The sequence below is a fragment of the Notechis scutatus genome, chromosome 3 (genome assembly GCF_049901735.1).
Source record: "Notechis scutatus isolate UNSWTSFEM ecotype Mainland chromosome 3, rNotScu1.2, whole genome shotgun sequence".
NCBI classification, from domain to species: Eukaryota; Metazoa; Chordata; class Lepidosauria; order Squamata; family Elapidae; genus Notechis; species Notechis scutatus.
Window position 1 is genome coordinate 115,190,681 of NC_142011.1, and position 15,503 is coordinate 115,206,183.

The 15,503-nt window shown below is 38.6% G+C and overlaps 1 protein-coding gene across 1 annotated transcript in view; it reads left to right on the forward strand.

Annotated features, from left to right (window-relative positions):
• DIAPH1 (diaphanous related formin 1) overlaps positions 1–15,503 on the forward strand; it is a 156,658-nt gene that overhangs the window by 41,761 nt on the left and 99,394 nt on the right. Inside the window, 5 exon segments of the mRNA XM_087960995.1 lie at positions 2,446–2,576; positions 3,126–3,212; positions 4,985–5,048; positions 10,171–10,310; positions 12,386–12,494. Of these exon segments, the coding sequence (XP_087817121.1) occupies positions 2,446–2,576; positions 3,126–3,212; positions 4,985–5,048; positions 10,171–10,310; positions 12,386–12,494 (531 nt within the window).

Genomic DNA, 15,503 nt, shown 5'->3' on the forward strand with positions numbered 1-15,503 from the left:
GGAAAGCATGCAGTGGATACCTCAAGGTTCTGTCTTGGGGGCAATAATCTTCAACATCTTCATAAATGATCTAGATGAGAGGATAGAAGGGAAACTCATCAACTTTGCATATGACAATAAGCTGAGGGGAACAGCTAACACTTTAGGAGATGAGATTCAAAATTCAGAGGGATCTTGACAGACTTTAACACTGGGCCTTATCTAATGAAACGCACTTTAGTGATGAGAAAAGTAAGGTCCAACACACAGACAAGAAAAACCAAATGTACAGTTAGTAACATAGTAACTGAGAGGGATCTAGGTCAGGGATGGGCTTCAAAAAATTTAGCAACCTGTTCTCTGCCCTGTTGCTGGGTAGGTGTGGCCATGGTGGGCGTGGCCTAATTGGCCTCCAGTACCATGGCAGGGAGGAGTATTTTTGCCTTCCCTGGGCTCCAGAGGCTTTCCTCGAGCCTCCAGGAGGGAGAAAATGGCCTCCCCGGGCTCTGGAGATCCATTTTCGGCCTTCCTGAACTTCTGGGAGGCCTGTTTTTTGCCCTCCCCAGGTTCTGGAGACTTTTCTCAAGCCTCTGGGAGGGCAAAAACTGCCTCCCCTGGCTCCAGAGGCTCTCCAGAGGTTGGAAACAGGCCCTTTTCCAGCCTTTTGGAGCCTCCGGAAGGCCCATTTTCCTCCTTCCCAGGCTCTGGTGGCTTTCTTGACCCTCTGGGAGGCCCATTTCCCCTCCAGGCTCCGGAGGCTCTTCCAGAGCCTTCAGGAGGCCCATTTTTTCTCTCCCTGAGCCTTCATGTGGGCCCCGCACTTACCTGGGATCCAAAACGTGGAGACTCCTGGGAGGGGTGGGGTGGGCGAGGCCAGCCAGTCATTGCAACTACCAGTTTGCCGAACCAGATGTAAAATTAACATTCAGTTCACCAAAACCAGTGTGAACTGGTAGCAGCCCACCCCTGATTTAGGTGTCCTGGTACAGGGGTCACCAACCTTTTGGACCTCAGGGACCACCAAACTCATAATTTTAAATCCCGTGGACCAGAGACCCTGAGAAAATCCCCCCAAAAGTCTGCAGGGAAATTTCCCACCCTGTTTTCCTACTGATTGATCATTCTTTATTTGGGATCGCAGGATACCATCTCCAGTTTTTTTGGGGGGTGGGGAAGAGAGAGAGAGAGAGAAATATTTTTGGCTTCATGCAAGGAAAGCAGCAGAAGCAGCAGAAGTCTTTCTTTCTCTCCCCCCCAAACTCTGCCAGAAATGAGTCTTTGTGAGACTTGTTGTGCCGGTGCAGCCTCTTGGAGCAGGATGTCTTGCAGGGTCTTAAAGACTCATTTCTGGCGGAGTTTGGGGGAGAGAAAGAAAGACTTTTGCTGCTTTCCTTGTGTGCAGCCAAAAGTAGAAGAAGAAAGAAGCGGAAAGAAGCAGCCCGGTGGCCAGGCAAGGCGCGTGGGGCAAGTGGGGCAAGTTCCCCCCCTCTGCCCTTTCCCCCCTCCCCTCATTACCTCATGTTGTTCGCAATGAAAGCAATGCAAGCCTTGTGTTCCCATGGGCCATCTGGGCGGTGCAGCCTTGTGTTCCCATGCAGCTTGGATTAATTGCTTTGGGGGGGTGCTTTGGTGGGGGACCTTTCTCTGCGAACCACCAAAATTTTCTCGCAGACCACCAGTAGTTCCCGGCCCACTGGTTGGCAACCACTGTCTTAGTAGACCACCACTTAAGAATAAGCTAGCAGTGTGCTGCAGCTGCTAAAAAAGCCAACATAGTTTTACGATGCATCAACAGAGGGATAGCATCAAGATCAAGTAAAGTAGTAGTACCACCTCATACTGCATTGTTAGGGCCAAACTTGGAATATTATGTCCAGTACTGGTCATCATGATACAAAAAAGATGTTAAGATCCTAGAAAGAATGCCGAGAAGAGCAATAAAGATTACAGGTAATCCCTGGGTTATGAGTGTTCCCTTAGCAAATGTTTGAAGTTACGCAATAAGCATATTAAACAGTAATAACTGATCCCACATCCCTGAAATTAATTCCAGACTGGTATTTTTACAAGAAATCGGAGTACAAATTTCTATTGTGAACTGTAATTATAAAGTAAACATGCAATGTATTGCCAACTATATTCTAATATACAGTATTTTTGAAATGAAGTATAGTGGAATAAATAATAAAACTTTAGGATGGAGAAAATAGTACAAAGTCAGTATTCAAATATTGAATAATAAGTAGCCTTAAATTATAGCACATAGAAAAGGAATATAATTCTGGAATGTAATTGGATATAGCTTAAGAATATCCAATTGAACCATTTTTAAAAGCTGAAAACTTTGTTGTATTCATCTGTTGAGTGTTAGAGAAAAAATCAATTCAAGAGTTTATTCTGTGCTATTGAGACATATTTAATTTAGAAAGAATGGATATACATTTATCATTATTTTTTCGTTTGTAGGGCATGAGTCAAAAGGAGAGCTCGAAATCTCCTATTATGTATATTCAGGAACTAAAATCTGGTGTTAAAGATGCACAGCTCCTTGGATGTTTGGAGTCTCTACGTGTGTCACTCAATAACAATCCTGTCAGGTAATGGTTTAGATAGAACTTTGTTAATTGCTAAATACTGCAATATTTAAAATTCGTGGGCATCATGCATGTCTGGAGACAGATGTACAGCTAGTCCTTGATTTACAACTGTTCATTTAATGGCTGAAGTTATGATGGCATCAGAAAAAGTGACTTATGACCTGTACTCACACTTACGATGGTTGCACCTCTCCCACAGTCACATGATCACATCTTATCCAGCTACTGGGTGCAGCACTCTGTGGTTATGTGATTGTGATTTGCGATCCTTTTTGCCAATTTCTGGCATAAAAACACCCATTGGAGAAGCTGGATTCACTTAACTGCATGATTTAATTAATGATTATGGTGATTTGATTAATGACCACCATAAAAATGTTAATCAGGTCCAAATCGACCTATGACCACAGCAGTTTACAATGGAAATTCCAGTCCCAATTGTGGTTGTAAGTCGAAGACTACCTTTATGCAATTGCCAGTGTAATGAGAAAATGAAGTGGTAATTATTTTATTTAGGTAACAATGTGTTTTATTCTGCAACAATTGCAGCTGGGTGCAAAATTTTGGAGCTGAAGGTCTGAATTGCTTGCTGGACATATTGAAAGGACTTCATGATGAAAAGGACGAGTTTTCTGGGTAAGGAGCACTTGAGTTAAAATAGTTTAACTTGAGGTAAAATGACGATAAAATTTATCCATATACATTTGTATATTATAGATTTGTATACAGTGGAACCTTGGGTCGGTCACGAACGCTCCTGTTCATGACCAAATCTAATGGCAAACAAAAAATCCACCCAATTTTTGAATTGGGTCACGATTCAAAAATCGGGTGGTGAACAAAATCACCACCTTTCTGTGCCGATTTCCCCTTTGCTGCCATTTTTTTTGACTGTGCACATGTGCAGTCGGTTGTGCTTCCAGACATGACCAAATTGGGTCACAACTGGAATCCGGGAATGGATTACAGTCGTGACCCGAGGCTCCACTATATATGATGTATATATAATAAACTTAGTATAATATAGATAGAATATGCTTAATTCACAATCCCCCTAGATGGAATGCTTGCACACATGCAGCTAGATAAATTTGTGTATATATACACACATATTGTGCCTCATTTGTGTATACATGTGTGTATATATTATATGGATTGCAATTACCATTCTGATCCAGTGATGGTTGGTAGATAGATTTTTTTTTGTAAGGATTGCTTCTTCTCCTATCTTAAGAAAGTGAAGACTCTTGAAACAAAGTATTTCAAAAGGAACCTTTTATTAAGCAGAAGTGAAAGCAAGTCATTCAAAGCAATGTCTGAATACCCTTAGGCAAGACAAGTAGAATTAAAGTAGTAGAGACCCCTCCCTTTAGCCAGCCAATCCACACGTGTGAAGATGTTATTGTATTGGCTGCTCTGAGAAACAGATAAGCATACATTCCCATGGCCATCTTCCGCTGGGTATTAAAGTGAAACAACCCACATGGTCCTCCCTCCTGTACATTCCCCAAGAGGTGAGAAAATCTCAGGGCACTTTGGTGCCAGGATACAAGTTATAAAATACCAGTTGTCACAGGCAATACTAATGAATCAAATCCAAGCCCCCCCCTCTCCCATTTGAATGGCAGTATCGCTTTTAGGGATCTGACATTTTTTGACTTCTTAGTGTAGGGCTGAGAGGATGTTATTGGCGCAGAATCACCAAGTGAGTTTCTGTTCTTAAAGGAGGTCTAGAACCTGAGTCTCCATAACTAGTCCAGGATTGGTTTTCATACACTGGCTTTCTTAAGTAGGTAGGTAGATAGGTTGGAAGATTGAATGAATATAGCTTTTATTTGCATGCTGGAAACATGTTTTAATTGTGTGTTCTATTTGGGTATACAAAGATTAAAGGAAAACTAAGGACAGTTGGATAGGATAAGGATAAATTGGATATATGGATCCATAAGATTGGATATTTTATTCATTTTTATTTTATTTTATTTGGTTTGTCAATTGCTTACAATTATCATAGGTATGAGTAAAAACATAGTTATGAATACACGGATACATATAAGAAAAATAAAAGAAACAATAGGACAGGGGTGGTAGGCACGTTGGTGCGTTTATGCACGGCCCCTATAATAATGGAATATAATATATTCCATATATAATATATATAATAGAATATAGAATATAATATATATAATATATAATATAATGGAATTTGTCTTGTGGATAGTATTCTTATCCTGTCATATTTTCCCCTGACTCCTCTACTGAATTTTGATATAGTTGGGAGCATTCTGCTATAATTTTTTATGGTGTTGCATGTCTTTTTAATGTTCTGGGATGGAAATCTAACATGTATAAATAGATAATTCTGTGTGTAGGATTAATATTTCAGTTTTGTTTCCTGTTTATTCTAGGTCATATGACTTCAGGATTGAACATGAAATTGTTAGATGCTTAAAAGCTTTTATGAACAACAAAGTAAGTCCCCTATTTTCTCCATTTAGAAACTTGTGGATATAATTTCTTATACTTAATATATAATGTTAAATTATTAGAAAGCAAAAAGTACAAATGGGCAGGAATTTAAGTCTGTTCTTTTTCAGAAGTATTAGTCCTGCCTTAGACAGAAAAGCTAACTGGAACCTTGGGCCAGTCACTTTCTCTCAGCCCTAAAAAGGAAGCAGTGTCTAACCACTTCTGAAAATTCTTGATTCACAAGGACTTTATTCTAGCTGAACAACTGTGGATATTAAGATCTTGAAGAATGGCATTGTGAAAAGAAGTTTACTCATGCAAAAGTCTGTCTACAATTTTGCACATTATAGAGAAAAAGCTGCCAATACATGAAACTCTTTACCTCAGAAAGCATGCTCTGATTTGTATTTTCAGGCTGTGAATACTTAAAACCAGGGTTAACAGCCACCTGAAATATAAATATTTAAAACATTGAAACAGAAAATATAATTCAAGTAGAAACAAAAAATCCTGAAAGGTAATCTGAATGAAAATGCTACAACATTCTCTTTTTCACATAATTTCATACTTTAAACTCCATTATCGTACCACTATTTGCACAATTGATTTTATTCTTTCTGTTCCTCTCAAATATATCTACTTTACAGTTCACTCAGCATTCGTTCCTATTTTGGTTTTTTTTATGCCTAAATTGTTCCTTTTCTCAGTTCTCAATAGTATTTTTTCGATGTTCACATAATCATTAATAATCTCCTCACAAATAACTCTCACAGAAAAACTGATTAGACTCTTCTCATTTTTTGAGTGTTTTCCTGCCAACATTCTGTTTAGGAATGCTTTATCTGCAGTGGAATTGTTTGAATAAACTAGGACAAAAGATCAAGGAGGTCAAGGATTTTTGCCTATATGTAGCCACAATCAATTTTGTTGACTTGTAAATGTCTTTAACATATTTAGATAGTGTTAAAGTCTGAAGTCATTATCTCACCCATTCTTGTTTTATTATGGTTCTTGCTTGTAAATTTAGAGCATCATTTTCTATGATGATACCCAGTGTGTAATATTTTGTTCCTGATTTCTTTTGCTTTGAGAAACTTATTTTATTTTTCTACTTTCTTTCAGTAAATATATTCCTTTCTAATGTAACCTAATCTTTCCACTATGATTTTTCTTCTTAACTTAGAGTTATCTTCATCTCATTTTAGACTCCCATAATCCTAAAATTTATCCTTGTCTCTTTATTTCTCTTCTCACAATTCCTTATGTACAATTCTAAATTTAGAATTAAGTCTTAGCAATATTATAGAAAATAACATCAGTTGTAATTCTGTCTTTAGGAAAAGTTCTACCAAGGATATACTTGGTCAGATTTTTGACCATTTATCAAATAGTCATATTTACAAATTTACTTGTGAATGGTAAAATTAAGGGAATAAACTATATAATTTGTAATAGTTTATTCCCTTAAATTTACTATTCACAAGTAGATTTTTATATTAAACTTCAAACTCATTTTGTTTATTGCATCAATTAATTTGTATATGTTTCACTCCAAGTCAAGTATATGGCATTATCTATATCCTACAAAACTCTAGATTTAAAACTTTAAAACACTGATTCCTGTAATCCTTAACTGGGTACTATAGGGCAAAAGTTTTTAAGTGAAGGTACATTAAATAGGCTATCTTACAATATGTGTCTGAAATCCATGACTCCCATGGAATTGAAATTTGGCAAATTTTATATAAAATATAAACATTATCATGTTAAAATATAAACATTATCATAAATCAATCTACAGCAACACAAAATGTCAGATTATTTCCTCTGATATTTGACAGTGCTATACAGTCCAACATTGGATATCATCTAGGCCAGGGATGTCAAACTCAATTTCATGGAGGGCCACATCCAGAGGTGGGATTCAGCCAGTTCGGACTGGTTCAGGTGAATCACACGACTGACTGGCCCTCCTGCCATGGCCCACCCTATCTTGCCCACCTTCGCCTTGGGTCGGAGGATGCGCCAGTCCCTGGCTCTGGCCTTCCCCAGGGCCTCTGCCCACATGCTGCCCATTTGCCCTTCGCCTGAAGTTGGTGTACGTGCCAGTTCCTGCCTTTCTAAAGGGACACCTCCCTCCACCGCCCCACTTATTCCCGCAAGTTTCCACTGCGGTCTCACTCTTTGCTGAATCAGCTTGCTTGCCTCCACCCCATTTCCCCTCCTTCAGAGGCCCCTTACTCACTCTCCCCACTTCTTCCCCTACGACTGCCTCTTTCTTTGTCCTGCGACCTTACCTTCTTCCTGCAACTACTAGTACAGGGGAAGGCAAGCCAGGGCTGAGCCATTGCCGCTCACCTCCCTGCCAACCCGCATCTCACCCCCCCATCCAGATTCTCCACAGTTGCTGGGGCTCGCCTGCCAATGGGCAGGGGAGCAACCAGGGAGCATGAGGCTACACCACCTGCATCGCCCCTCTGCCAGCCACACCTCCGTCGCCCACCCACCGTCCCGAGCACTTCGGATGAGTGCGGGCTGCTGCTGTGAGAATGGTACGAGCCCCATGATTTGGAAGGTAAGGCTAAGGGCGGGGAAGGAAGATCCGCTCTGGGCTTGCTACGTTCAGCCAAAGGGCTGCCTCGGTTTGGGGGAATGAGACATGATGAGACTTGGCTGCCTTTCAGGCTGCCCAGCTTTGGGACCTCCGAGTGGGAGGCATGAGAGAAAATTTCTCCCCCGAGGGCTGTCTGCTTACCCATTCACTGACCGGGCTGGCCTGCAAGAAGCAGTTTCCTCCAAGTTCAACTTCTGCCTTGACAAATTGTTGTGGTCTGCTGGCGGCCTGTGGAGCTGGCAGCAGATTCAGACAGTGGGGAGGAACATGGGCCAGTCCTGGAGTATGGGGAGGGCTCGGATGAGGGATCTGCGTCCGACACAGAGATGGGGCCAAGGCCATCTGAGAGTTATATGCTGACTCTGGAGCCCCCAGAATCTGACATCAGCAAGGCAGAGGAACAGGGGGAGCCTGTTCCCAGTGTGCACTTGCGCAGAGCTGCCAGGAGGCAAGAACAGTTAAGACAAAAGGGGCAACTTGGGAATAAGGCTTGGAGATGATTGCCCCCCCCATAAGATATACAGGAGGAGCAAAGGGACATGAGCCTTTGCAGGAAGCAACTTCGTTTGTTCTGGTCGGTTTAAACTTTGAAGCTCCGTGTTGACTTTGTGCTCCATTTGGCCTTGTACAGCTAATTGGCAATTTAATCATTGTTAGCATTTCAAGGAAGATAAAGGTGGGTGCTTGTCCCGAAAGACTGCAGCAGACTTCTGTTGGACTATTCATAAACTGTTTGGGACTCATTACAGTCTGTGAATGCATATAATTCACGGCTATTGAAATAATACAAAAAAGGGTTTTTGGGAACAGCGTGTGATTGTTACTGTTTCAGGAAGCCTTGGTCAGAACTCAAATCTCTGGAGAGCAAGAAGAGGCTGCAGGGGAATAGTACTCCCTGGTCCTGCATGAAAGAGGCTGCCCCTTCTCGAAAGTGAATCCCTATTTTCGGTTATGAGTGGTAAGGATGCTAGCTTGTTGGGGCAGCCTTCCCTCATGCTGCTCCCCCACCATCCTCTCCTCTCCAGAGATCTTTCAAGGCAGGGGTTGGACTCAGAGGAAACTGCTTTCTGCAAACTTTCACTGTATCAGCATTGTGGTTGCCCTCAAAGGCCCAGTTGCATGTAGGACTATTGTATCATATTAATTCAGTAGTGTATTAACATAGGCCAAACAGTATTAACATTTCAAAAATGAACAGATATTTCAAATCTGCAAAAACAAATTTAAAACAAAGAAGAAACATAATCAGAGGTGCTTAGATCTGGCCCGTGGGCCCAGCCTGGAAACAGCAAAGGACCAGCCCATGGTACCTCTGCCAGAAAAAATGGAGCTTGGGGGGCATGAAATGTTTCCCTTTTGCATTTGAGCATGCAAGAAGGGACAGGAAAGGAAGAAGGAAAAGAGGAAATACAAAGAAAAAGAAGGAAAGAGAGGAAGGGAGGGAGGGAGGGAGGAAGATTATAATGAGAGTGAGGGAAGGTTTCAGGGAAATCCTGTCTTAGCACTTGGCCACCACAGGTGCCCCCAACATGAATCTTGTGTCACACCTACCCTGGCCATGCCCACCCCCGGTCACACCCACACCCACCCTCCAAAGTAAAACAACCTTCATGCAGCCCTCAATGAAATTGAGTTTGACACCGCTGCGAGTAATCAACTTACAACAGTTGATTTAGTAACTGTTCAACGTTATAACAGCACGGAAAAAAGTGGCTCATGATTGCTTTTCACACAGCCGTTGTTGCATCTCATGGTCACATAATCAAAATTCAGGTGCTTGGCAACTAACTCATAGTTATGATGGTTCCAATGTCCCAGGGTCATGTGATTATCTTCTGACAAGTAAAGTCAATGGGGAAGTCAGAGTGAGTCACTTAACAGTCGTGTTAATAACTTAACTGCAGTGATTCACTTGACAACTGAGTCAAGAAAGGTTGTAAAATGGGCAATATTCACTTAACAGATTTGGGAGTGGGGGCTGAATCATGTTTGTACTGTAAGTCAAGGACTATTAACTTTAACCATTAGCAGGTAGTGATGCATCAGGCATTTATGATGTAAGCTCTAGTTTTCTTATTTACACATAGTTGGAATAAATCAACCTGACATCAGATCTATCCATTACCAATGTAAGACAACTTCATATACAGTGTTTGCTGGAATTCTTTTATATTGGTTTCCTAATTTTTCTACAGCAATTTGATTTATCAAAAGTGTCTAGATTGTTGTACTTATATTTCCATTTTCCCACTCTTCATTTTCCCTGCCTCTTCAGTTAATTGCTTGGCAGACTGAAAAACATTTTAAATACACAGTTGAGTAAAAGTGCCCTTAAATTCTTCTCGAAATTAGCTTCAAAAGTTCTTTCTTAGAACATATTCCCTTTCTCTTGTTTTCTGAACATATAATGTAATGTTTTTGTGAGACTAGCACCATTGTGTGCCGTGGGTATTATTTCTGCTTATAATCTTAAGTTATTCACCCAAGGGTGTATTGATTTTTACTTTTTAGTATGGAATTAAGACAATGCTTGAAACAGATGATGGGATTCTACTTTTGGCAAAAGCAGTGGATCCTAAAGTCCCTACAATGATGATTGACGCTATCAAGCTACTCTCTGCTCTCTGCATTTTGCCTCAGCCTGTGGATATGTATGTGACAATGAGTAGTTTATCTTTTGGTTTAGTTGTATGCTGTAGAAGAATGGGTCAGTTTACTAATTTATACTTTTGGAAAAATATGTTAAAATATGGTTTCTTTATCAATTATGCCTCTTAATAAGCACATAATTGGTGTAATAGATGAGTTCTGAAAATATCCCAAGGGAAAAAAAGTTGAAGCAACATGCTCTTCCTTCTCTTCCTGAAGCCATTAACCATATCCCATGTTACTTAAGGAAGTTTTATACCTATAGCTTTTCAGAGCATAATGAAGGTTATGGCAAGAGGTGAAAAAACAGCAAAGCTAGTTTCACAAATTTACTTCTGTTTATATATCTTAAGACACAATCCAATGCATTTGTTCTTCCTAACTTTTACTTGTTATGATTGAATAGTTAATTCAAGTAAAAAAAATTTGTAACAGCAATTAGATTCCTCTCCATCACTTTTGCACAATTTTGTTCAAAATATTTTGATATATGAACAGAAATAAAATAGGTGTCTGTATTTAGGAAGGGAATATTTTCCCTCTTCAAGAAAATAAAACAGAAAAATGTAATAATGAGAGACAGAAATGATGTGTGTATTACAAGGATTCAAAGAGATTTCACATGTTTTCAGTTAATTATTACCCCCAAAAGGTAATAATTTGTTAATTGAACCTTTCGTAATGAAGAAATTAAAGTTTAATTATTTATTTAAACATTTAATGAAAATATATTTTCATATAGGGAAGTATTCAGTGAGGTACCTCAGGGTTCTGTCTTGGGCCCAGTACTCTTCAACATCTTCATAAATGATCTAGACAAGGGATAGAAAAGGAACTCATCAGATTTGCTGGAAGGAATTGCTAATACTTTGGAAGATAGGCTCAAGATTTAGAAGGATCTTAATACACCTTAGCCCTTAGGTCAATCCAACCATTCACTCCTTTATGAGAAAAGTAAGAAAAACCAAATGCATAGGTATAGAATAGGCAGTATCTGACTCAACAATAGTAACTGTGATAAGGTTCTATGTATCCTATGGACAACCACTTAAATATGAGCTAGTTTTGGCAGGATAGCATCAACATTACAAGAAATTTTAATACTGTTTTATACTAGTAAGATCACATCTAGAATATTGGTACAGTTCTAACCATGATACAAAAAAGATGCTGAGACCATAGAAAGTATGCAGTGAAGACAACAAGATAACAAGAAGTCTGGAGGCTAAACTGTATGAGGAATGGTTGAGGGATCTAGTCTATCAACAAGAAAGATGAGAGGAAACTTGATAGCTGTCTTCCAAGTACTTGAAGGGCTCACTTATTTTCCAAATACCTGAGGACAAAAAGTAATGGCTGGAAGTTGTTAAAGAGAGATCCAATTTAAAAGCAAGGAGAAATTTTCTGACAGTAAGAGCAATGAGTCAGTCAAATAGCTTGCCTCCAGTAGTTGTGGGTGCTCCATCATGAGAGTTTCAAAAATAGACAGGACAACCACTTGACCAGGATGCTGTAAGTTTTCTTGACTTGGGCAGTGGTTTGAACTAAAAGATCTCTGAAGTCCCTATCTTTCTACATTCTAGGACAGGGGTGTCAAACTTGCATCACTACGGCATCAACGTGTGATGTACCGTGACTTTTTCCCCCTTCACTAAACTGGGCATGGGTATGCCCAGTGCATGATACATCCAGCCTGTGGACCTCAAGTTTGACAGTCCTGTTCTAGGAGGTACATCTCCTGCTGAAGGAAGACAATAAAAAATCAATAAAACACTGGTAGCTGTGAGCAAACTTTGAATTTAATAAAGGTGATGACTTAATTATTTGTATCCTTTACAAAAACATCAAATGCCAGATATAATCTGTGAGTATATCCCAGTTATACAATTGAGTCTAAATTTGATACATTCAAATTCAGAAGGATTTCATTGGCATCCTAAATTTTAGTTTGGGATCTTTAAAATTCCACATCAAACTTTTTTTAAAAAAATGCAGACTTGGTATATAAAAGCTGGTTTTTATTTTTTTATTTTTCTTTTTTATTTCTATTTTATGTGATTCCTTTATTTTTTGTTAGGCACGAGCAAGTTTTGGGAGCATTAACTGAACGTGCAGAAATGGATGAAGTAGAACGATTTAAGCCCATTGTGGATGGCCTGAAAAGTGGAACTTCGGTAGCATTAAAGGTAATAGGAGGAACCTGAAAAAAGAATATAACAGTCTATCTACCTTATCTTTCATAATACTCTGATGCCTTTTGTTTTCTCTTTTATTTCACCATTACTGAGTACACTTGATTTCTCTGGATTTTTTATCCTGAAATTCTTTTTGTATATCTTCAGAACCAGCCCAAGGTAGCAATCAGGCAATTTGATTAGAATGAATATAGGGCAGGGGTCGGCAACCTTAAACACTCCAAGAGCCATTTGGACCCGTTTCCCACAGAAAAGAAAACACCGGGAGCCACAAAACCCTTTTGACATCTAAAATAAAGATAACACTGCAATAAAACTTATTGAAATATTAGATTATTTGTGGAAAATATATAGTTTAATATAATCAATTGTTTAATGTATTCAAATTAAGTTACATTGGTATAAAATTTGTATGTAGAGAAAAATAAAGTATTGATTTAAGGAATACATAATCTACTGTTTTAAATGAAAAGAAGTTTTATTGAATGAAAGGGAAATAAAGTATCTAAGTTTTATAAATCAGAACCTATTTTATTCGGCCCTAACATAATTTAGCACTAACAGTTGTGATATTAAGCATTTTATTAAAAAACAACAGCCTCAATTGGTAGTTTTAAAAATTCCTTTCCTGTCATTTTATTAATAGTGAAAAGTGACTGGCCATTTTAAAAGTATTTTGTATTAGATTTGAAGACAGATATTTATGCGGCGTACCTACGGTTTTATTCAGCAGGAAAAGAAACAAACTTTTTCCTTCATAAAAACTGCATGCTGACATTGCTTCGTGTTATTCGTGTTTCTGTATAAATCCTTTGATAGAAATTAACGCACCTGCTGCTGGAGGGCACCACAAGCAAGTACTGCTCAAGACACCCCAGGATTGAATGTACCATACAATAGAAGTTAGTGGAGCTCCTGAACTGTTTTGGAGCATGAGGAAAGTTCAGTTGTAAACGTGATGGGGTTTTTTGGGGGGAGGAAAGTTTCTTTTCGTTGTACAACAAGCCAGGCGGATTATTTTCCAGCATCTTCCCTAGTTCAGCACTAAAGTAAATTTGCAGCTTGGGAGCTTCCCGAAAAGGATTAAAAGATACGTCGCCTAACTCTTATTTTTGACCCCCCCCCCTCCAGTCCAGTTGGCCTTTGCCAAGGGAGTAAACCGGACAGATCAAAATCAATTCTGAATATTCAGTGTGAAAAGTCGGCTGGTTTCAAACACTCCCTCCCCTTCAAATCACTCCTCCCCTTCAAAGCCTCCCACCCCCATGCAGGAGTTAATCATAGATCCAATCTTATGGTAAATGTTTATTTAGAATTTACCCCACCTGATTATTTGACTCATGGAATATCTATATTCTGTGTGTGTGTGTGTGTGCGCACACACACACGTGCACGTGTTTCCAAGGCTCATAGACCCCCATCAGGCCACAGAAGCGAAACCAATTCTGCCTCTTCATGCACATTCACATGCAACCACGAATGTGTGCATTCGGCCCTTTCACCCGCACGCGTGGGATTGGAAGTCTGCACTGCCGGCTTACGGGCATCTCTGCAAGGAAAGGTTGGGCATCGCTTAAGAGTTTCCCCCAACAGAATATAAAGAATCAAATGGACTTTAAAAAAAAACACGTTGAATTTAATAGATAAAGAAGAACTAGCACAAAAAATAAAAAGAGTTAAGCAATTTTTTTTCAAAATGCAAACAAGCCAGGAAGATGGTTGGCTAATAGACGATGATAGGATTCTTTATCACCAAAATGAAGACAAAAAGAAAATAATTCAAAATTATTATGATAAATTATATGATCAAGAGATATTTTTATCAGAAGATAAAATAAAAATATCTAGAAAAAGTGGAATTATCTACAGTACCAGACACAGTTAAAACACCATTAGAAGCTATCAAAAAACAAAAGAATGGTAAAACATCAGGTATAGATGGTCTACCAGCAGAGTTATACAAAACTTTACAAAACTCTTTAAGCAATGTAATGTTGGACATATTTAATGAACTATTGTTGGAAGCGAAAGTACCAAATTCTTGGATGGAAGCATACATTTCTCTCATACTGAAAGAAGACACAGACTTACAGCAGATAAAAAAATTACAAACTGATATCGCTATTGAATGCGTATTATAAAATATTTGCATCAATAATAGCAGAAAGACTAAAGAGATTTTTAAATCATTTTATATATACAGATCAAAATGTCTTTTTACCTAAGAGACAGATTAAAGATAACATGGAAATAACCTTGAACACACTGGAATACTATGAAGCGCACCCAGAGAAGCAAATGGTGTTGATTTTCCTTGATGCACAGAAGGCATTTGATAACGTGAACTGGCAATTTATGTTAACACAACTAAAAGAAATGGACTTTGGGGAGAGATTTATAAAGACGATTAAGGCAATATACTATAAACTAACTGCTAAGGTGGTGGTAAATGGAGACATGACTGAAAAGGTTAATATTAAAAAGGATACAAGACAAGGATGTCCCTTGTTGCCATTGTTATTTGTATTGACACTAGAAGTATTAAATAGAAATATTAGACAAGATAAAAACAGTATCAAAATAAAAAAGGAAGAATTTAAATTATAGGCATTTGCAGATTATTTTGTTTTTATTGTAGAAGATCCACAAGAGATTGGACCTAAGTTAATAAAAAAAGAAGTAGCAGGATTGAAAATAAATAGAGAAAAAACTAAGAACTTAGTGAAAAAATCACAGAAAACAGAAAAAAGAATTAATGGGAAGATTAGATATTCAGATCACTAAAAAAGTTAAGATATTTAGGGGTACAATTAACAAGATGTATAACAATTAAGGAAGATAACTATTGTAAACACACAACAAATTAAACTGGATTTGGGAAAATGGAAAAAATTGCAATTATCATTAATAGGAAGAATAGGTACAATTAAGATGAATGTATTGCCGAGATTATTGTACTTATTCCAAGTAATTCCAATAAAACTGGGGAAAAATATTTTG